The sequence below is a fragment of the Stegodyphus dumicola genome, chromosome 8 (genome assembly GCF_044657685.1).
Source record: "Stegodyphus dumicola isolate Sdum_Otavi_A_Nest chromosome 8, ASM4465768v1".
NCBI lineage: Eukaryota > Metazoa > Arthropoda > Arachnida > Araneae > Eresidae > Stegodyphus > Stegodyphus dumicola.
The window spans coordinates 79890816-79914195 of record NC_140775.1 but is presented as its reverse complement, the minus strand read 5'-3'; the positions used below and the strand labels follow the sequence as shown (position 1 = coordinate 79914195).

Below are 23380 nucleotides of genomic sequence, written 5' to 3'. Positions count from 1 at the left end.
CACTCTTTCGACGATGCACTAACCGCGATACACGAAGAGACTCTTTCGATGCACTCGACGACCTACTCGACACTCGCTGCCCGGCTGTCAACTCGATCGACTCCGCATGGACTGCCTAACTCGAGACACTAACTCGCACTAGACGAGGCACTAAATGACTGCGGACCAGCAGGGTTTATATAGCTTTCGGCTTGTGTTCGAGAACATTCTGGGCTAAATAATTAAGAATTCGTTCCAGAAGGTTCTCAATAGGTCCATGGCATATCGCTAATTTTGTCACCAACTGGGTGATTTCTCGCCAAATGTGGCAGCTCTGCCATCCTTTGTCATTTTCTGGCTACAGCCGGGCAGTGAGTGCCGAGTGGGTCGTCGAGTGCATCGAAAAAGGTCTCTCACTGTATCGCGGTTGGTGCATCGTCGAGAGAGTGTGTTGAGCTCTGGGAACGACTGTACCGAAGAGTCGGGAGCTGTGCTATGTGTGTCGTCGAGTGCATCGTGAGTTGTAGCGTGGAGAGTCTCGAGAGTACGGGGAGTTCCGAGAACGATCGAGCAGAGTCTGGAACTGTACTCTGGTGCTTTGCAGTGAAGCTGTCTCGACCGTTATAGCCTGATAGTGTGAAGGCTGTGTCGCTGAGTTTCAGCGTGTTTATAGTAGATCTTCGACGACTGTAAAAAGTGACTTTGGAGCTGTCCTGATTAATATTGGCTAAGTAAAGTGTGTTTCGATACTTCATCAAATGCCGTCGTTATTCACTACAAATCTACGAACCCCGTACGAACGTGAAGGAAGAAAAATAACGCAACAATATCTTGTCTTTTCCTTTCTCAGCACATTCTATTTACGCTGTCAACCATCCTTCGCACCGTTAGGGTTAAGCGAAATATAAAGTTTTGTGAACCAATTTACATGTTTAGCATTGCGCTTTTCTTTTCTTTTATCTTAGATAAAATATTTTCAATTGATTTTATGTTACGAGCTTGGGCACAAAGTACTATCATGAAAGTTTAAATTAGAAGTCATCTATAATTTAGGAACAGATTAATCCCTTTTCCATTAATTCTTGTTGGGGAATTAGTTTTGGTTTACGAATATTTCGGATAAATAACGATCTTCAGAAACAAATTACATTCGTGACCTGCGATTTTACTGTGTTAAAAAAAAAAATCTGATGGAGACACCACGACTTTCTTGTACGGCCTATTGCATATACGCATTTTATTTTTGGCTGCACTTTATTTCTCGAATTATTCTAATTTAATTAACAGATATTTCGAGGCAAGTTGAAAATCACACCAAAATCTCCAAATTCTGAAATTTAATATCCGGAACAATTTTTGTCATACGGAAGTTAACTTCTTATAATATTATATTTTAAAAGGAGAATAAAACTTTTCCAAATATAAGTAAGTATAGGAACTGGGAGATTTAATTAAAAATTAAATTTCGTTATTTGGCTTTTTTTTTAAACTTGACATTGCTAAAACATGAATATTTTCGTCATTTAAAGCACTTCTATAAATTAAAGTATATGACTACGACCAAAGACTGCAAAAATAAAGGCTGGGTAAGGCGGTGGGAAATTTATATACACATATACGTTTAATACTGCCGATTGCAATAAAAGAGGGAGATTGCACAACTAGGTATTATAGCACTATCATATACAAAATTTCAATGGTCTGCGGTTAATCGTTTTCGAGTTATGCGAGATACATGGAAAGAATCCCTTTTGAATCCATTTTGGAAAGAAGTCTTTTATTTTGACCGTATGTGCAGTCGTCAAGCAAAAAAAGTCGTGAAAATGGATTTGGGAACGGTCAAAATGGATATCCGTTTTTACTGTTCCTGAAATTTCCGCTGAATATGAGCTGATATATTACTCAAAGGTTATTTTTACTTTATAAAAGGAATTATTGTACTTCATAAAAGGAAGTAAAAATAAGTATTTTTAAAAAGAAATATCGAATCTTAAAAAAACAGTGTTCATTCTGATAAAGAAATTTATTAAGTATATCATTTGTAATAAATATTATCCTTATGGTGTTTCAAAATAAAATTTTCGAACTAAGAATAACTAATACTTCATCCGGAACGGTGTTAAAACAATGAAATCCATCTCTTATGGCCACATTTTATGTTATCACGTGTAATTTACATTTTGCTGTATGATATAATAATTAAAAGGCCTCCAAATATACTTGTTGAAGTGTGCTGTAAATGTTACTTTTATATTTAACCAATAAAATTTCCAGATCGTAGATTTTTCTTCTTTATATAATTTCAAGTACTTTACATAATTTAGCAAAAGAAATTTTCGATAGTTTCAGTGTTTCGAAAGCAAGTAATGACCGTCACTTTAATAGAGGAAGATCACGATATCACCCAAAAGAATTTCTTAGTCTTTCAGATAAAGTTATGGTCAAGTAAAAAATATCCTTTCTAGTTAAATAACCCTCTGTAATTGTATCTAAAATGCATTCAGTTTTAGCTTGTCTGTTTTTTCTCAAATAGTGTAAGATTAAAGACTTAAGTTGCCGTGAGTAAGGAAGATATTTTATTTTTAAAAACATAACTAAAATTCTGTCATACCATTCTGGAAAATAAAGGATCTATGAAAAAAGAAATTCAGTCTGAGCTAAACATGTAAGCTAATTTTTTTTAAATGTTTATGTTTTTTAGGTAATTCAAGTTACAAAGCATAAGAAACTTCACAAAATAATTTCTTGCTAATAGGCTTTAATGTATTTTACAAAAGTGGTTTCATCGTTCTGGAGCTGCGGCATCAACCAGTCAATAAAATATTTTTTAAAGAAATCTTTTGAAAGATCGAAGAAGGTGGATATTATCAGTTTCTCAGTATCTGAATAGGTTGATTTAAACTAAGGTATGATGTTGTGTATAGATCAGTATATCGTAAACAGAAGAATATCAGTTTGTCAATTTTAAAAAAGTGCGAAGCTTATTGCCGCCTTGAAGGCGAATGATTCCGAATTTTCAATGCAAATAAAGCACGGGTATTTTTTTTTTTTTTTTTTCCAAATTTGCTGCGGATGTCCGCTGCGCATAAGGAGGAACGTGTCGTGAAGGAAAACTGAAAAATGAAAATTTAGCCATTCAGCATTATTGCTGTAAAGGGAATGAAAAGTTAATCTTAGGTTTTAAGGAAATTATAGGAACTGCTTTGTAACATTAAATCATTTCTTACTGAATATGGGCGATAATAAAAATGTGTAAAAGGCCTTCAGCGATTTTCGAAAGGCTTAGGTTGGATAAGGAAATGAAACGAAAGTGAAAAATCATTTTTTAACAGATTACATCGTGTCATCAATTCCAATCTTGTGCTGGAAATTTTGACTTTAATATCTGATTATCTTTTAATCAGGATCCAATTACTGTGACAGCCTCGTATTTTATTGGGCCTTAAAATCATCCTTCAGTTTCTTATAATCTTGATTTCTCTTAGAAAAACAAGAAACAGGGAATATTGGAATCACCTGTGAGTAAAGCCGAGACAGTCAGTCGGGTCCAGCGCTCAGTTGCATGAATGAATTTGTCATTAATTTCGAAATTATCAACAATTTTAAGATATTTTTTTCTGAAAGAACTAATAAAAAAAGATTCTTTCAGAAACTGGTAATATTCAAAATGATTCATTTACTGAATAAATATATTGCGAGCAATGCACATGATTTTTTCGTCCGGAAAACATGCTATGCTATAAGTAATTGCCAAATTTCTTTCTGAAAGTTGAATTTACAAATATTTAAGTTATTCAAAAGTTCTCAATCAGTAGACTATCTAGTAAGGAATAGAAAACTCTAATTAGGTTTTACTTTATAGAAAATATGCCTTCTATAATGATAATGCTTTGGCATTAAAAAAGTGCGAAGTACTAAATGATCATGTGAATCTCAGTGTAGCGAATAGTTTATCCAACAGATGGCAGTATCTGCCAAACTCCTTTGGTAATTGTCAATGCGCATGCGCAAGTGGAGTGTAAAAAGAAGTATGTTATTAGGAGAATGAGCTTTCGTTAATAATGTTGCTGCGCGTTTTCGCTGTGTGAATAAAAGTATATTTTTATATCATAGATGTTCTTTACTCTCTAATGCGAAGCACTAGGTTAGTGCACGAATCTCTTCTAATTCAGAAACCATTTTCAAACCGTGGATCACCACAATAAAAAGTGGCGTCCGCGACAGGACGCATTAGTTAGGTAAAGGACACTTTTGATGGTTTAACAGCAGAAATGGAAGCCTTGAAAGTAAGAAGAATACCACTGCGTGCAGCCTTCACGAAAGCATATAATAGCCTACATGGACATTTGAATGAGTCAGAATTGAACAGTGATGTTCTATTATCGTCCCTGGAAATTCTGGAAGATAAAGGAATTCGACTACAACAGTTGGATGAAGAAATATTAGATCTCTTATTAAAATCGAAAGAAGTCTCGCAAGAAGAATATAATAAAGAATTTGAGTCATGTGAGACTTACAAGGAGAAATTAATAGCAGCCAGGATGAAAGTGAAACAAATCACTGTGAAACTAGAGAAAGATTTGCTGACTCATGCATCGGTAAATGAAACCAGAACTGTTGATTCAAGAACAACGGCAACGAATTTGAAGCTTCCGAAAATAAATTTGATTGAATTTACAGGTGATCCACGACAATGGTTGAATTTCTGGAATACCTTTAGTAAGATACACGAAGATCCAGTGCTAGATGATCATTTGAAATTCGTATATCTGATCCAGGCTATTGCTGCCAAATCGAAAGCACGGGAAATAGTGCAGAGTTTCCCGACAACTAAAGAAAATTATCCGAAAGTCATCGAACATTTAAAGAATCGTTTTGGACGTGAAGATATTCTTATACAAGTGTACGTTCGGGATTTATTGAATCTTGTGTTGATAAATAATAATGCAACCAAAAAGGACTTTGCGCTATCATCGTTGTACGACAGTTTAGAAACAAAACTGCGTGCTCTGGAATCTCTTTCGGTGTGACTGAAGATAAATACGCTAGTGTTATTTTTCCGTTAGTTGAATCTTGCCTGCCCCCTGACATCTTACGCGTGTGGGAGAGGGAACGGGAGAGCTCGTCACAACAAGGTAAGAGCGATCTTGAATCTATTCTTCTGTTTTTGAAAAATGAAGTGATATCTGAAGAGAGAATTAAATTAGCGCGTTTTTCTTTTGATAAAAGTAGAAAATCTAAAAGTTACATTAATGATGAGTCTAATATTCCTACTTGTAATGATTTGTATACAGGAGACAAATTTAAAGAAAATGCTCCTATTAAGAAAGTTGAGGAATCGTGTTTATTTTGTGATAAGCCACATTTAACAGAAAAATGTTTTAAAGCTAGTACGCTTACATATCAGGATAAAAAAGATTTAATATTTAAGAAGGGTTTATGTCTATTATGCTTGAAGAAAAACCATATTTCTCGTAACTGTAAGTCCAAGGTTAAATGTTTAATTTGCCAGAAAAGGCATTTGGCAGTAATGTGTCAACAAGTTCCTTCTCAATTGAAAGAGACTAAACAAGTAGAGCCTGTGGCGAAAAATGAGGTCAATGTTTTGGCTAGCAGATCCGCGAGCTCCGATTTGTTACTACAAACATTAATCGTAAGGGTAAAAAATGGCAACAGGGAAAGGATAGTCAGAGGGATTATAGATACGGGTTGCGAGAGAAGTTATTTAACGAAAGATATTACAGATTCTTTGAACAGTGTTGGTGAAGTGAAATTAGTTCATAAATTATTCGGAGGTGTAGAAACAAAAGAAAAATTGCATTCTAAATATATAGTTAATTTGAGTAGCCTTGATAATAAATATGTATGTGGTGTGCATTGTTTAAGTGAATCTGTTATCTGTTCTGATGTTAAGAAAATACCTAAAGGTCCTTGGTTGAAAGAACTTCGTAAATCAATTATTCAAGTGTCAGATGTAGAGGGTAATGCTCCCGAAAACGAAAGTGACATTAAATTATTGATAGGTTCTGATATTGCTGGAAAATTATTCACCGGAAATATTAAATGTTTACAAAGTGGTCCGGTCGCGATGGAAACAAGTTTGGGATGGATTTTAATGGGTAAAATTCCAGCGAAGGAATCTTCGGGTATAAATGATTCTCTTGCATGTGTTTCTTTATTGCTAAACGAAAGATCAGCAGAAAACTTGTGGAAGTTAGACGTTATTGGTATAAATGACCCAGTTGAGTCTAAAAAGAAAGCTGAAATTCATGAGGAGACCATGCAATATTTTGAGGAAAATTTGAATTTGGATTCAGACGGGAGATATGAAACTGCATTACCTTGGGTACTGGACCCCTCTCGCTTGTCTAATAATAAAACGTTGGCAGAAAAACGCCTGACTAATACGCGAAGGAAATTATTAGATTCGAATCAAATTAAAGTTTATCAGGAAGTATTTGATACTTGGTTGAAGGAACGAATTATTGAAGAGGTAAATGAAGGCGAAGTAGATAGAGAGCACTATTTGCCTCATATGCCGGTTTTTAAAGAATCTAGCGAAACTACGCGAGTAAGGCCAGTTTTTGATGCTTCGGCACACGCCAAAAGAGAACTTTCCTTAAATGATTGCCTTGAGAAAGGTCCCAACCTAATAGAAATAATTCCAACATTGTTGAATCGTTTTCGGAAATATCCTCTTGCAGTAATTTCAGACATTGAGAAAGCCTTCTTGCAGATTGGTATAAGAGAGAAGGATAGAGATTATTTGCGTTTTTTTTTTTTTTTTTTTTTTTTTTTTTTTTTTTTTTTTTTCGGAAAGGTGCAGAAGAAGAGAATACTAAAATTTACAGACATTGTCGCGTGGTTTTTGGGCTTAACTGTAGTCCATTTTTGTTAGCCGCTACGTTGAACTATCATTTAAATCGTGCCCCAGATCAGTTTGCAGTTACAGCCAACATTTTGAAAGAGTCCTTCTATGTTGATAATTGCCTGACTAGTTTTAAGAATTTTGAAGAATTGAATAGATTTGTACTAGAATCGAGAATGTTATTGTCACTGGGAAAGTTTAATCTTAGAGGATGGCAGTCGAATTGTGAAACCGAAATAATTCCCAACTCTAACTTAGATACATTCGTTTGCGTTTTAGGGTTAAACTGGGATTTGAAGGATGATACTCTTTCCTGTAAAACTGAGTCACTAAAGAAAGAGGAGATTGTCGCGAGTAAACGAACACTCCTTTCTTGCGCGCATAAGTTATTTGACCCAGTAGGCTTCCTTTCTCCCGTTACCCTGTTCCCAAAGGTGATATTGCAAGAGTGTTGGAAATTACGATTAAATTGGGATCAAAAATTGCCAGAACATTTAGAAAAGCCATCATGGCTGTTAGAACCAGAATCGTCATGGTCAAGAGGCACCGATTTGCCGGACGAAGAGATCATAAATTCAGAAAGGCGTAAATCAGTATTGACAACTCTTAACAAAGATTCTAAACCTGACAATTGGTATTACAGGTACTTTTCATCCATAAAGAAAATTGTACGCATGTTAGGTTGGATTCTTAGGTTTTACTTTAAATTACGAAGAATTACAAACGAAACCTCCAAAATTTTGTTAGTTTCGGAAATTGAAAGAGCTGAGATAACTCTTATGTTATTGGTTCAAAGAGAATCATTTAAGAGTGTGAACGATGATAAAATTAAAGACCTCAGACCTATAGTTGATCGTGATGGTTTGATCAGAGCTAAAACCAATATTTCTTATCGCGACGATACTGATGACTTTAAGTTTCCTGTCATTTTGCCATCTGATCATGTAGTAGTAAAATTACTAATAATGAATGCACATAATGAGCTGCTGCATGCTGGTACTTCTATGATGATGTCTCATTTGCGGGAAAAGTATTGGATCCTCAAAATCAAACTCAAAACTCAAACTAAGACAGTACGAAACTGCATTAGAAAATGTGTTAAATGTCAAAGATTTAAATCCAAAAGTTGTGATGTAACTCCAGGAATTTTGCCGAAAGATAGAGTACGTGATGCAAATGTTTTTGAGATAGTGGGTGTCGATCTGGCAGGACCCCTCTACCTTAAAGATGGTCGAAAAGCTTATATTGTTCTTTACACATGTGCGGTCAATAGGGCCATTCATCTGGAGTCAGTAACATCCTTGACAACTGAAGCTTTTTTCCAGTCATTGAGACGTTTCATTTCTCGTCGCGGAAGACCATCTATAATATACTCAGACAATGGCAGTAATTTTAAATGAGCGGAGAGCCTTCTGCATACAATTTATTGGGAGAGTCTGCGATCAAAGGCCGCTGAGCAAAGAATTCAGTGGAAATTTATTCCTCCTTCCGCACCTTGGTGGGGCGGTTGGTGGGAACGTTTAGTTCAAATGGTGAAACAGATTCTGAGAAAAGTTCTAGGTCGTGCCGCCCTGGATTACGAGGAGTTTCTTACAGTACTATGCGACTGTGAGAGAGTAATCAATACTAGGCCACTTACCTAAGTGTCGGAAGATGTTGAAGATTCATCCCCATTAACTCTAGAAATGTTCCTGCGGGAGATTTCCAAATCAGGAGTACCTGATATCGATACAGTGGATAAGGAAAAACTGAGTAAACGACCTAAGTATCTACAAAAGGTGAGAGAACAACTTAGAGCAAGATTTCGTGTGGAATATCTAGGACAGTTACGTCAGCAGTCCATTAAAAACTCTATAGCTAAACCTCTCCAGGTGGGTGAAATTGTTCTACTTGAAAATAACAACAAAAAACGTGCTTTTTGGAACCTGGCGCGTGTCATAAAGCTGCTACCTGGTCGTGATGGACAAATAAGACTTGCTCTCATAAAAACAGAGACTTCTGAGTTTCTGAGACCAGTGCAAAGACTGTACAGACTTGAGCTGGATAACCCAGTCCAAAAGGATATGACTGAAAATATTCCTATGACTACCAGCAGTGGTAGAACTGTGAAACCAGTGATACGTCTGTGAAATGTTTGTACTTGTTTGAATACTTTGTAATAATTTGATTTATTTTTATTTTTCTAGGTTTAGTATTATCTGTTAATATGTCTAGAAAATTATGGAATGCTACATCTCCAGGTAAATTTGTATTTCAATTTAATTAGAACATCTTGGTAGGCATAATTTTATGCTTCAATATTGTATACTGTACTATTATGCATATATTATACTTAACAGATGTGTGAATTTACCTCCCAGTAAATTCAGGTGGGAGGAATATGTAGCGAATAGTTTATCCAACAGATGGCAGTATCTGCCAAGCTCCTTTGGTAATTGTCAATGCGCATGCGCAAGCGGAGTGTAAAAAGAAGTATGTTATTAGGAGAATGAGCTTTCGTTAATAATGTTGCTGCGCGTTTTCGCTGTGTAAATAAAAGTGTATTTTTATAACATAGATGTTCTTTACTCTCTAATGCAAAGCACTAGGTTAGTGCACGAATCTCTTCTGATCCAGAAACCATTTTCAAACCGTGGATCACCACACTCAGTGCTTTACAGTTTCTGATGTATTCTAAGGATGATGATGAAAAAGAATTTCCGAAGGGCCTCCAGTTTTTGCACTGGCTAGAATCATTGAATATTCATTTATGATTATGCAGATACACGAGAAAGACTTAATTTTTTTTATAGAAAATATCTAACACCGATTCGGACTACTCGAAATGCTTAATACACCTCAAGTTGTTGTGTAATTACGTAGCTGATGAGAAAATTCACGAAAAGCTTTGCGGAAAATTTACATCTTCGAAATTTATCCTGTTCGAGATGGGTTAAACACGTCATAAGAAGTCACTGTTAATCTCTCTCTTGAAAATTTGGAAATTAATTAACTTTGTTCATAAATTTAACATATAAAAATAAATAGTACCAAACGCATTCAAAGATATTATTAAATATCATTATACGTAGTTAATTATAATAAAAATCATGTATGAAAATATTTTTAAATCTCCTCAGTAAAATAATAATTTAGCATTTTAATCTCCCCCCCCCCTGCGCAAGATAAATATGAGCATAAAATTTTAACTACTTTTCTTGCAAATTATTTCCCTTGAGTTACCGTTTCAGTATTCAATATTGTAAAATATATATCGACAACTGTCATGGAACTGAGGTTTCACTGCACTTCGTAATGGTATTCTTTTCAAATAAGTGATGAGAATCTGTGTAATTAATTTTATAATACACATTCACCAATAATCTTATTAGCAAAGACAAAAAGTACCACAGATAAAAACATTCTGACAACTAACAATATGTCTTTTATCTGAAAAATATATTTTCGTTACCTCGTGTTTTATAACTTGATCTATTTCCTTTCCCATTCTTTGTTTTATCTCTCTTAGCTTGGAGAGAATATAAGGTGATACTTTTCTTGATAAGTCTTCATTAGCCTGAAACAATATCCTTATATTCAATAAAAAATTTTAATTTCTTCAAAATATTAATTTGCATTTGCTATCGAAAAACATTGCGTTTTATAAATAACTATGAAAACTAGTTCATTTTTAAAAACTTTAAGATGACAAAATAAAATTTCATGATGTTTTTAATTCTGATTCATTTGCCACTTACGTGGCAAATGAATCAGAATGGCTATGTTAAATGCAAATATATCATCGTAACCACGCCCAGTCATTTGAATCCCCTACAAAGTTGTTATTCAGCCACTGCGGTTGCTTCACTGGGAATTAAAAATTTTTGTGCATAATTTTCTATCCTACATTTCAGGAAAAGTTGAGGTTAACCCCATATCATTGCATTGTGAAAGGAATATCACTTCTTTTCAACTGATGAAAAGCTTTTTATGCCTTTGAGATTTTTATCGTTATCAAAAATACAGTCTACCTACAGTTTGCATTCGGGGTACTCAAGCCGGTACCCACGGCAACCTTGCATAAAAAAATACGTTCATAGACGTTCTTTGCTTGCATATCGCCCGCCGAGCTTCGGTAATTTTTTTTTTTTTTTTTTTCTGCAACAGTTTTTCATGGGATTGAATGTAGAGGGCGTTCGGCGGGGGAAGGATCAGAAACTTGGTTGCCCTTGTCTTGGGTTTCGGAAACATCGAGGGTGATAGCGTGTCTTAACTTGACCTTCTTATCGCCTCTCTCCGGTTTAAAATTACAATGCGAACGCGCACGGAGGCTCGGCTACCCAATTTCTGAAAAAAGAGGGAGAGATAAATTTCGGAAATGCATGTAAATGACACGTACATGACGTTGAACGCAGTTTCTGAGAGGGTCGAAAAATTTCACCGAAAGTAATTTCTGTATTATGTTTTTGTAAAGACCGGGTCCTCGCGGGTTAACAGGATGATAATGTTTTAAAATTGGGGAGCACGATATTACAAGGCTCACCACACCAAAAAGAGCTGACAAATGTGAAAAGAACTGCAGGTCAGAGTCGACTCTTGACTCGACCGTATGACACAATTATGTTACGTGTTTAACAAGTTTCAAAGGGCAAATTTTGACCCGCATTCTTCACCACTCTGAGCTTTTGGCAGTGACAGTGTGAGTGGTGTACCTAGTCGTGTTCGGCATCCTCATTCTGCGTAGGAGCTTAGCAATTTGGTTTTTGTCTACCGCTGCAGCACAACGAGTGGGCCCAGCAAAAGGCAGAAGATATACAATTACAATTCCAGCTGGGAAGAAATATATTGTTTTGTTGATGGGAAAGAGAATGCGTGTGTTTTCTGTGTGGTGCTTCTTTAGCATTGGAAAGCCTGTTTAACGGATTCTCTAACAAGCGTGAAATCATCAATGCGATTCAGGACTTTCAAATATCAGACAGCACTGTTTTAAGCAGAATAGAAGCAATTGCTGATGGCATGCAGTCTCAAATGAAGAGAGACTTGGAAACATGTGAATGGTTTTCTCTCCAATTTGAATCCACGGATATTTCCGACACGTCGCAGTTAGCTGTTATGATAAGAATGGTATATTTAACGACTTTTCTGTTAAAGAAGAATTATTAAAAATTTTGCCTTTGAAGATGAGAATGCGAGGAGAGGACATTTACAACATTTTTAAGACATTTTCGGCAGAAATTGGCTTGCCGCTTAAACCGCTATCGGCAATTACCATAGACGGAGCACCTGCCATGACAAAAATGACCAAGGGTTTTGTTGCTTTGCAAGAAAGACGAGTGTTTTCCAAATTTATGTCTTATCACTGCATCATTCATCAAGAAGCGTTGTGCGCAAAGATACTTCCATTTGAACACGTGGATTATCAATTCTATTCGTGCGGCTCCTTTGCAACACCGGCTTTTTAAAGCACTCCGAAGATAAAATAGTCGACCTTATCTTGCATGCAGAAGTCCAATGGTTCAGCAGAGGTAAATTTCTATCAAGGTTTTTATCTCTAATCGAGCAGATAAAAGAGTTCATCCAATCAAACCCTGACAAATTCAATAAACACATTGAAAAAGTAAGTGACTCTTTGTAGCTACTTGATCTGGCTTTCCTCGTCGATATCACTGAAAACCTCAACATTTTAAATCTGGATCTTCAGGTTAAAGACAAGGAGCTGACTCAAATGATGAGATCTGTGAAAGCTTTCAAAGCCAAATTGACATTGTGGATGTCTTAAATAATATCAAAGTCCCTGGTTCATTTTCCAAACATGAAAGAAAATGGCGAGTGACGACAATTTTGGGTCCTTGCGATTTTACGGCCATCTCGAGACACTTCTGGACCAATTTGAAAGCGATTTCAAGATTTCAGTTGCCTGGAGCCAGTGGTGAGCTTTCTTGTCAACCCATTCACAACGAAGCAACTGAAACCGCCACAGCAAGTGCAAGAATCATTGCCGCAGAAGTGAAAACCTCGAGCAAGAAATAGTCATACTGAAGACTGATATCCTGCAAGCACATGCCACAGATGTAGACTTCTGGAAACTTGGAAAAGAACAGGTTTAAAAATGAGATTGAAATAATAAGTAAATTTTAAGATTATGTTTTGTAGGGGTAATCTGGCCAGCTATCTTAAATTATAATGTGTGGGAATATTCAATAAATGTGTTTATTATTTTTATTATTGTATGTTTCTTTGAGTTAAATTGTGGTCTATTGTAAGTTACCCATGTGATCCTTACGGAACATTAACCATATTGCGGTAGTAGAAAAATCAGTTTTAAGAGTCGGTTTTAAAAGTTGGTGACTATATCGGCTTAATTAATTAATTTTGATTTTGATAAGTAGACTTCTTTGGTGCTAGATTTATCTTTCCCTGGTGTTTTGAAGAGTTCTGAGTTGTATTTTAAATGTTAAGTGTTTTATAGCTATATCTAGATTTGTATTGAAATTTATGTGTTTACAGGTTGGAGACCTGAATTAGCTTTATTTTAGTGAGAGATAGCACATTGAAGATTTTGTTGAAGTGCATTTTTCGCATTTTGGTTTTGACAAATAATCGTTATTTTACCAAAACATCAGGGAGGATATTTTCTTTGATTTCTTTGATTTAAAGTATTTAGTTTTTGTCGCGGCACCAAAAAGAAGTGAGTGTTAAAAGTTAAATGTGTAAAAGTAATTTGTTCTCTTTTTCCTACGTAACACTTTTCTTTTCACTCATTGGTTTAGCTTATATTTGATTTTCACATGACTTGGAGTTCAAACCCTGACTATAACAAAAACATATAGGATAATAGCACAAATCAGATGGATAATATTCATCTACATGTACCTACACTGATTGAAGGAGAGTATACAGATGAATTTCATATTAAAATATCATCATTAAACAACTCACAGGAAACAAATTTCACTTCTTACTGACGTACACAATGAAATACTTCGCGTAATTTAACAGACCATATCCTACAAGGAGAATCATATCAGAAACTCAGGGAATTTGGTCATCTTGACTTCTTTTCCTGAAAGAAGTGCAGGAAAATGTGAGATTAATTTGAAGAAATATAAAAAACTCGTAGTGATTTTAAGCCAACCAAGCAATCTGACAAAATAATTGAAACAATGGAAAGCAGTTTTTCTCTGGCTACTTCAAATTCGTATAATGTATTAACATAAGATAACGATTGTATGATAATTGAGGATCAACAACCACCAGCTACGTACAACCAAAGTGCAACAAATAATATTACTACCAAAACAGATAGCAACTCCTCTAAAAAGCAAACAGATGGAACATTCTGAAATCATATGAACCGGAGTAGCGCTCTCATACAGCAAACAGAAACTGGTCAATATAAAATAAATTAAACGAAATTTGTGCCTCCAAGTGTGAATACGTGGACAATCTTCCAAATGTAAATTGATTTCTTATTCAACTAAATGACTTGCATGGAACCAAAGTAATTGGAACTTTACTAAGCAATGGACAATATAAAAAGTTTTCCCCCCGGGCGCAAATGCCATAGACTAATTCAATGAATTGTTTCGCAAAGATATTACCAGATCATACTTTTGAACTACCATATAATAAGCTACTTATTATTACTGATCCGTGGACTTTCTGTTACTTACCAACAAAAAAGAAATCATCTCCAAATTTACTGACCCAGGTACCCAAAGCACATATGCAAATGTATAACAGAAAAGCCAGAGTGTTATTACCTCACTTCCTAATTTATCTCCAGCCCACTGAACAAAACCAAAGAATTTACAATGTCATTTCTATTGGCTAATTTAATGTTAAAATGGAAACTCTACATCCGCCTACTGCCCTGGCCCAAAGCTTCAGGAGTTTTATCACAATTTGTATTGTGTGCATCAAATTACACGAGCAAAGACTTTCTTTTCGCCATACAAGGGGCGGCCGAACCACTGGGCGTTAGTATATCATCCAGAAATACCCAGTTTTGTAATCACCTGTAATAGGATCCACATGCTTTGCCGATTGCATGTATACTCCAGCTGTCAAACGGCAACTTTTCTTTGAATAAACCAGAACCTGCGAAGTGTGCTGGGTAATCCGAACTGCATTCGGCCAGTCTGGATGCCCAAACATCCACGCAACTTAGCTAATAATAAATACTTCAACATCTCAACCTAAAACTGGACGTTGCAGCAAGAATTTATCATCATTCCTATGCACTTTCTTCCAGGAACTAAACCTATTATTTCTTCACAAGACTGCAAACTTCCTTCTGCAGAAAGTAGTGTTGTGTGCGTACGGGTTCGTAATAGATTGAATACACACAAGCCGGATGAGAGGTTGATAAAATTTATTTTATCAAAAGAACACTTCAGAATTCTGGAGAGCTCCACAGAAATACACGTATAGGTGTTCACAGTAACAAAGAGTACTATCAGTAGTTACACTTCAAACTACTAAAAGTTATATTACTATTAAGTTAAACACACCGCAAGCAAAGCCCATCTAAAAGACGAAGTTTTCAATACTCCAAAATTGCTCACAACAAGAACAACAACTCACAACAAGAACAAGTCAGGGCAGATGCTCTCCGTTCTCAGCTTGGCGATATCTCGCCAAATTAGCGACATAGCCATTTACTCAGTGTTGAATAGTCTTGCCCCTGTATTCTTGCTTTTCCTGCAAGCTTCGCTCCTTTACATTTTTATGTTACATTATACTAAAGGAATTCAAAAATTCACATATAATTTCACTAAAATTATATATCTATGTACAGAATTCATAAGAGTAGGGACTGCAAATTTTCAAAAAATGTTAGCCGTTCTGACAGACATGATGAAGACCTGAAAACTCAGACAAATTGCGGTTCACCACAATGGCTGAAATCATGAACAATATTAATAAGTATAAATATTGTGATCCTTTGATGGAATGCTAATGGCCTTCTTAAAAAGAAAGATGAACTTGGATATTGGGTCGAAGAACTTTATCCCGACATCATTTTCAATTAGAAAACTCATCTTAGCTCTCTTCCAAGGTGCTGCTCTCCAACTGTACCCTGACTAACCTATCGCACAGATAAATCTAAAGGAAGAGGCGTAGGCACCCTCACACTTTCATCAAAAAGCAGGCACCATATGATTGGCATACTCCTTATGCAACCTTGCTTAAAAGTATATTTGTCACTGTCACTAATGAACGCAGACAGATAACTTTGGCAAATATCTACATTCTCTCCAATGGAACAATTGACTGTTGCAAACCTGATAGAATCTTTCACATTAATCCTTGTACAATAATTGTCAAACTCCCTCTCTAGAACAACAGTACCACAAATCTGCGAAGCAACTAGCTTTTTAATTTCATTCCAGAGAAAGGATTTACCATCCTTAATCCATCTCGGTATTCAGTACAGAGCGGTCTCATATATTACTTCATCACCAACAATATTCAGTATCCTTATCTCATTTATTCTCAAAGCCTGCTGTTCTCTGACCATAACCAGTCAACCTTTTCCTGGTCATAAACTCTCACTTTACTTCTCTTGCACGGGGTATATCCCAATTCCAAACTACAAGAAACTATCGGAAATTTTTCACAACAGTGCGCAAGGAAATCCACAGATTATCAGTAGAAGTGACCAAGGAAGCACTGGCAGAGCTTACCTGCGATATCAGTTTTGCAGTCCTCACTTCCTGCAATACCATCAAACTAAACAGAATCTCGAGTGAAAGTGAAAAACTTATTATATTAGAAAATCGAGCACGCAAGAGCTAGCAGACAATGCGGGATCCAAATCTCAAAATTATCTACAACTACAGAACCAATTCAAAAGAGAATCAAGTATATTTAAATAAGAAAGATGAGGTGCATTTCTAAACTCCCTTGCAAAGGAAAATAATTCCCCAAATATTTTAATCGGAAACTATATTTTAATCGGAAGAAGTATACACCAAATCTTCCCTCCGTGGATCTAGAGTTTATCAACTCTGATAACGCAAAAACAAACTGTCTAGCTTATGTACTTGAAAATACTTTTCAAAACAACTGCTTCCTTTATGTTGATGGCATAATTGTCAGACTAAACTCAATAGTTCATAGCTACCTGAAACAAAATGGCCCATGCATCATGTATGTATGTATGATGTATGCAAGTATGGCGTGTGTATGTATATGTGTGCGTCTATACACATACATACGTACGTACGTACATACATTTCTGATCCCGCTCCCGATAACAGAAGAAAACCATCTTTCCTCCCATAAGTTCTCCTCGCCAAGTTAAAGAATTTTTTTAGAAATTAAAGAATAAAAAGGGCCACAGACCTGATAAAATTTTCAATAAGGCTTTCAAATATCTTGCTTTAAAAGCATCGACCCCTCTTACCAAAATAATCAACTCCTTTCTGTAGCTTTGTGACTTTCCTGATCTTGAAAGACTGCAACCATTTCTTCCCCAAATCAAATAGTAATAATATTTTTCTGCATAACAACAGACCTTTCAGTTTAGTATGCATTCTTTCCAAAGTAGCAGAAAGAATCATATCGAACGTTCTTATCAATAATTACAACATCATTGCTCACCGTCTACCTGATCAGTTTGATTTCCGTGCTAAAATAACTTATTTATTACACAGTCCATCAGTTATACAGATGCAGGTTTTCTGGATATAGCGAAAGCGTTTGACAGGTAGGCATCATGGACTCGTTTATGAGCTAATTAAACTGGAATTAACAGACTTAATCGTAAAACTTATAGCCTCGTTCCTTGAAAATCGTTCTTTTAAAATACATGCGGGAAACACCCATTTAAACATCACATCTATCAAAGCAAGAAGAATATACTACAAGGAAGCATGCTTGTTCTCATTCTTTCTGGTATTTATACTTCTGACTAGCTGTTACCCGGCATGCATTGCATGTTATTTAAAGTAAAGAAAGTGTGTATGCTGACATGTTTTCTTTACGCGTAGTTTGCATGTTCCGATTGGATTGCTTGCGTCACCTGATATCAAGGCTGATAATTGTTCTGGTGGTGAAATTAATTTTGGCAATTTCGCTTTTCCACCCGCGCAGAATATTTTTGGTGCTTCATTCTTAAATTTAAGAGCTCTGAAATGCATGCATAATTTATCCATCTTTACAACGACCACACTTGGATCAAGACTGTAATCATAATTAGCATCGTAATGTAATGTTTAAATCAGCGTGTAGTATCCGTCTGGATCAAGCAGTGCGTACTAGAACGTTTCCCACTCTTGCTTCCCATTGCTCGTTTGTTTCAGACAAACTGGCATGAGCAGTGCGTTCTCGAACGTTTTCCAGGCTTGCTTCCCGTTGCTCGTCCGTTTCAGACGAACGGACTTGAACAGTGCATACTCGAACGTTTCCTAGTCTTGCTTACCGTTGCTTGTTTGTTTCTGAAGCTCGTGATGTCGAGTCTGTGTCGTCTGTTAAACTTTACTTGACTTCATAAAAGGGTCCTTTACACCCTTTCTCTGGGGTACTTATAAGTCACAGCGATAATTCGTTTTGGATATAGTTTGTGTTCGCTAAGAAGACCGAACTTTATAATTTTTATCTGTCTGCAAAATTCCAGCAAAATTCCACTAAGTAGTCTAAACATAGTCACTTTTTCCTGTAAAAAAGCAGCCCTACCCGTCAAATATCACCATCATTAATTTTGTTTTACTCTTAAGGTAGCATAACTCATTTATTATTCGCAATTTTGCGAATTATTTGAAACCTAACTGCACAACAGACAATAATGGGGCGGCTTGTCAAACAAAGTTCTACAATGAATGGAAAAATGAATCGCATCTAAACTTCTACATGTGTGATTCGGGGGTATTTCTCTCTTAAATCAATATTCAATCCAGTTTAAAAATAATTTATTAGAATGCCAAAATAAATTAATATAATCTAGAATCTAAGATCTCATTCGCAGCATTCAAGCTGCATCAATCAAATCGAAAGCAAGTGCGAAAGTTCCCACTGTTGCCACTTAGCGTTCTCTAAGTCAATGCTTCTACTCATTTTCGTGTTACGATTTAGAGGCAGAAAAAGATGTCTACTCAGACCGAAACACTAACAAAAAATTTCTGCCGGATTTCTCTGTGACCAGTCTTGTTGGGTTTCAATGAAATATGTATTTTTGCGTTTTACTGCTAATTTTTAAAACTAAACTTCTAACTTTATACGGAACAAAGGGAACTTCACCCCCGTTCGTCTAAAAATCTTATAGTTAATTCAAGTCATGAATTTGCAAAATCATCATTTCTAGATAAATGCATGAAAAGTTTAATATTTGGGAAGCATAGAATTATGAATAATAACTCTTCTAAATATAAGTCTTTATTTTGTTATAATGTAAAACACAGGGAAAGGGAGTCTTAATAAATCATTTAGATGAAAATATTAAAGAATTCAGTCATGGTGCTAACACAAAAAGTATTAAAGAATTCAGTCATGGTGCTAACACAAACAATAATTTATACCTTGCACCAAATGTTTACTTTAAAATATTTTATATATATTTTCCTAGTGTTGTCAAAATTTATTATTTTCTACAATACATGCATATGAAAAAGACTGCGAAATCAAAATGCGATAAAATGCGTGAATCGATTTTCATGCAAGAACATACAACTTTAAGGCAACATTAAAAAAATGAGATTTTGTATAATTTGTCTTTTATAACTCATCTTACGCCGTTTAAATTCTTATGCGGAATGATTCTTTCTTCTCCTTTGTCTCAAAATTTATCCGTTGAAAATAATATATAACTGTAGGATAATTCATAATTTCCTTCGAAGTTTTCAAAATTTATAATAAAATAAATGCAACAAATAGCAACAAAAAGTGTCTTGTCATAGTATACTATGTCATAATATATAAAGAATCTTTCCAAGTTTGCATTCGTTAATAGGTACAATCATATAATTATACATTTATCCACTAGATGGCAGTCATAAAATTTTTAACTACCGTGACTGTTACTGTTAAAGACAATGCTTAAGAATATCAAACAGACAATATAATCCGTATGTGGTACGAAACACGGAGGTGAGAAGAAGGTTCTGGTTCGATTCAGAGAAGATGAAGATTAGAAGAAGGTTCGATTCAAAAGAAAGAGCAGCACAATAGAGATCGTTGGGTCTACTTCGTGAGATCGAAGTTTGTAGCATCATCAGGGGTGCGCATATCGAAGAACCCTCAGACATATGCAAAACCGAAAAATGTTTATTCATATGCGTCTTTCTTTTTTTTTGGGGGGGGGCTGTATCAAATGATTATTGTTCTATAAGTTTTTGAAACTGAGGAAATTGTATAATTTCTATTGTGTATTCCTGTAATTTCTAATATAAATTATGCTCAGAGAAAGATTTTTGTATTTGTGTAACTAGTATATGTAATAATTTTAAAAACGCATTAGTGAATAATCCGTATGATGAGCAATAAAATTATAGTATGAAACATTGTACGGAAATAATTAACAACATTATCATATATTTATTAAACTAAACTCCTTAAAGAATGAAACGTACTACAATTCTATTGGAAATTTATTGGATTTGAATCTGTTTTGTGTTTGGATTTGAAAATTTAAATAACACATAATAACGTAAGAATTATTGGCGTTCAGCATTATTTATTCCTTTATCTAAAAAACACGGGGAAAATAAAGTAAAAAGAAAGCCTCTGTATAGTTTCATCTGGTGACATTAAGTTCTGATACCTTTGTAGGAATGACAAGCAATAACCATGAAGTGACGTGATACAGTTTAATGCTATAGCGTATTTCAGTTTGTTTTATCATTAAATACATCTAAAGAAATTGGTATTTAGAGCTTAAGTTATGAAGAAGATTTAGAACATTTAGTACAAGCTTAATAAAAGTAATTTATCACTAATTTTTATGCATATGTTTCACACTAATTTAAATGGCACAAAAATTACATGACTGAAATTGATAATATATTACATTTTAAAATTGTGATATGTATTAGAGTTTGCAGTAAATTTATTTCTACCTCAAAACCCAAACAAATAATGTAAAAATAATTTCGTAAGTGAATGAATAAAAGATATACACAGTTCAAACAATGAATAGCATGCTTGAAAATATATTACTGTAATTTCATCCTTGATAATTTGATCCATCTTATTTGCCATTCGCTCTTTTACTTCTTTCAGCATGAATGTAAGATGAGGTAACACTTTTTTAAGTACTTTTTCTTTGCTCTAAAAAAAGTAAAACTTTTACTGAAATAGATAAATCTTGAATAAACTATAAGAAAACAAACTGAGCTTTAGCTATTAATAAAGCTTTAAGAAATGAAATGAGAAAAGTACTGTTTTTTGACTTAACGTAACTACTACGTAACTACATTAAATCAAACGTAACTACATTAAATCGTAACGTAACTACATTAAATCAAAATAAAGCAAAATGATACTCATATGTCACTATAGAAGTTTGAAATTTTTCTCTTCTAGAAAGCTATTCCAAAGGCAAAAGTAACGATAAATATTACAGCTAAGAGGACATCAGGTGAATTTGAGGGATTCGACATCTATAGATACAAGTTTCGCTATGTCATTTCTTAAACATGCTTTGCATTGTTGTTATAAAGCAAATACTGGACCTTTCCTTATTGACTTTGATGGGTCGGGGCAACTTCTTATATATTAGTGTATGACATTACACACTTGCTTTCCACATTTTGGCCTAGCTACGCTTTTGACTGTCTGTTGTTGCTTTGTTGCTACAAATATATAAAAAATGTAAGCCCTTTGGAACAGTCACATTTAATATGCCGACTTGTGTGTAGCGGCTTGTAGCCGCAACATGTTGCTGAAATTAAAACTGAAGATTTAATCTGCATTTGCCTCCAATTTCCTCGTCATTATGGTTCAATACCTCTACGAAATCAAAATTCTTGCTTCTGAATATATTACACACACATATATATATCGTTGAAATACAGCAATGAAAGAACAGGATTTTGGGAGGGGCAAGGAAAAAAATAGAGCTTTGGAAAGATCGACAGTTAGACGCTGAAAGTTAACAATGAAATGATTCTGACAGTGCTTGAAAAGGGAAATTTCAGTTTCCTGAAATTTATGATTTTAGGTTACAATTTTGTTCACTCCAGATATAATTTAGTAAATATGTACTTGAAGTATGTAATAGTCATAGCATACTTACTCAGAAACAACGAGTCAAAAAAACTTTTATTCCTTTATTTATTTTTGATAAAATGCTTGTATATGTATATATTATAGTTTATAATTAAAAAAAAAATTAACACATGACAAATATGTGCATGCAAGGTTGAAAATATTGTGCCCTTTTTATATAAATGACCTAGGATTTTACGTGCAGAATTTATGTGCTTAACTTAAAACTTTATACTGAAGAGAACATCATTAAGTCACACTCTAGCAGCTGCATGTATAATTGAGAATTTATTTATGATGCATATATACTGCTAGAAGAATAAGATAATTAAAATGAAGAATTAGTAATTTCACTAAGATAGCTCTACTTCCACAAAGTAGGAGACCTTTGTAGCTACGGATTGAGTGTTTAATAAGGAAACCAAGTTAGAAACATTTTTTCTGAAGTTAAACTGCTTTGATTTTCATGTCTTGTTCAAAAATATCATTTCTTCACTCTTTTTATCATTTATGTGCCTAATTTTTGTATTATACGTTATCGTTTGCGGGTATACAAATAACGAATCTAGTGTTTCTAAAGGCCCCTGGAAGATCGCTTATCTGTCAGCCGTGGAGTTTGGCACGTCCTAGAGCTTAAGGTTCTAGTAGCCTGGGGTTGGCGTCCCGGGTTCTGCCTGAGGGTGGCACCCCTGGTTTTCTGGGTAATATCCTTGGCCGACGGGAGCCTGTGTGACGGTAAGTAGCAGATTGACGTCCAGTTTCGCCTTATGGCGATGGCTCCAGCACTCTCCAAAGTGCGAGGACGGGGGTTGAAAACCTGGGCCTAGTTCGGCGGTTGGGTTGGACAGGAGTGTTGTTAAGTCTAACGTAACGTGGAATGCCTTGTATCTTATCGTAACTTATCGTTACTATATCTTCTTGCTTCATACTACTTTTACGATAACTCCAGAAAACTCAGCCACCACAACTCACATGATTGCGCTTTCCATATACTACGCATGATCCGCATTCTATAAAACAATAAATAGTAATTTAAGGTCATCAGCTGGAACATCAACAGAGCCATAACGTTTTTATGTCTTCCTGTTTCTTTGTCATAATTCTTGCATGCTAAGAATTCTGCTTACGATCTATATGAACATTTCAATAGTAGAAGACCTTTATGATCTACATCATTTAATATTTATAACAAACATTGTGATTTAATGAAGTAGATTTACCTTATTACAAATCTATTCTGCTTGAAGTTATGGTTTGATACAACGTCCTTTTTAAATATTGTTAAATGAAATTTCGGTTATATAATGCTGCAGAATTTCAAAAAGATGTAACTTTAAACTAATTTCA

The 23380-nt window shown here is 35.0% G+C and overlaps 1 protein-coding gene across 2 annotated transcripts in view; it reads right to left on the bottom strand.

Annotated features, from left to right (window-relative positions):
* Positions 1–23380, bottom strand: part of LOC118205317 (uncharacterized) — a 136130-nt gene that overhangs the window by 66362 nt on the left and 46388 nt on the right. For both annotated transcript variants that reach the window (XM_085822028.1, XM_085822029.1), the window contains exons 16-17: positions 20984–21094; positions 10299–10403 (exon numbers count right to left, since the gene is read on the bottom strand). In XM_085822028.1, the coding sequence (XP_085678154.1) occupies positions 10299–10403; positions 20984–21094 (216 nt within the window). The remainder of the gene's footprint in view (positions 1–10298; positions 10404–20983; positions 21095–23380) is intronic.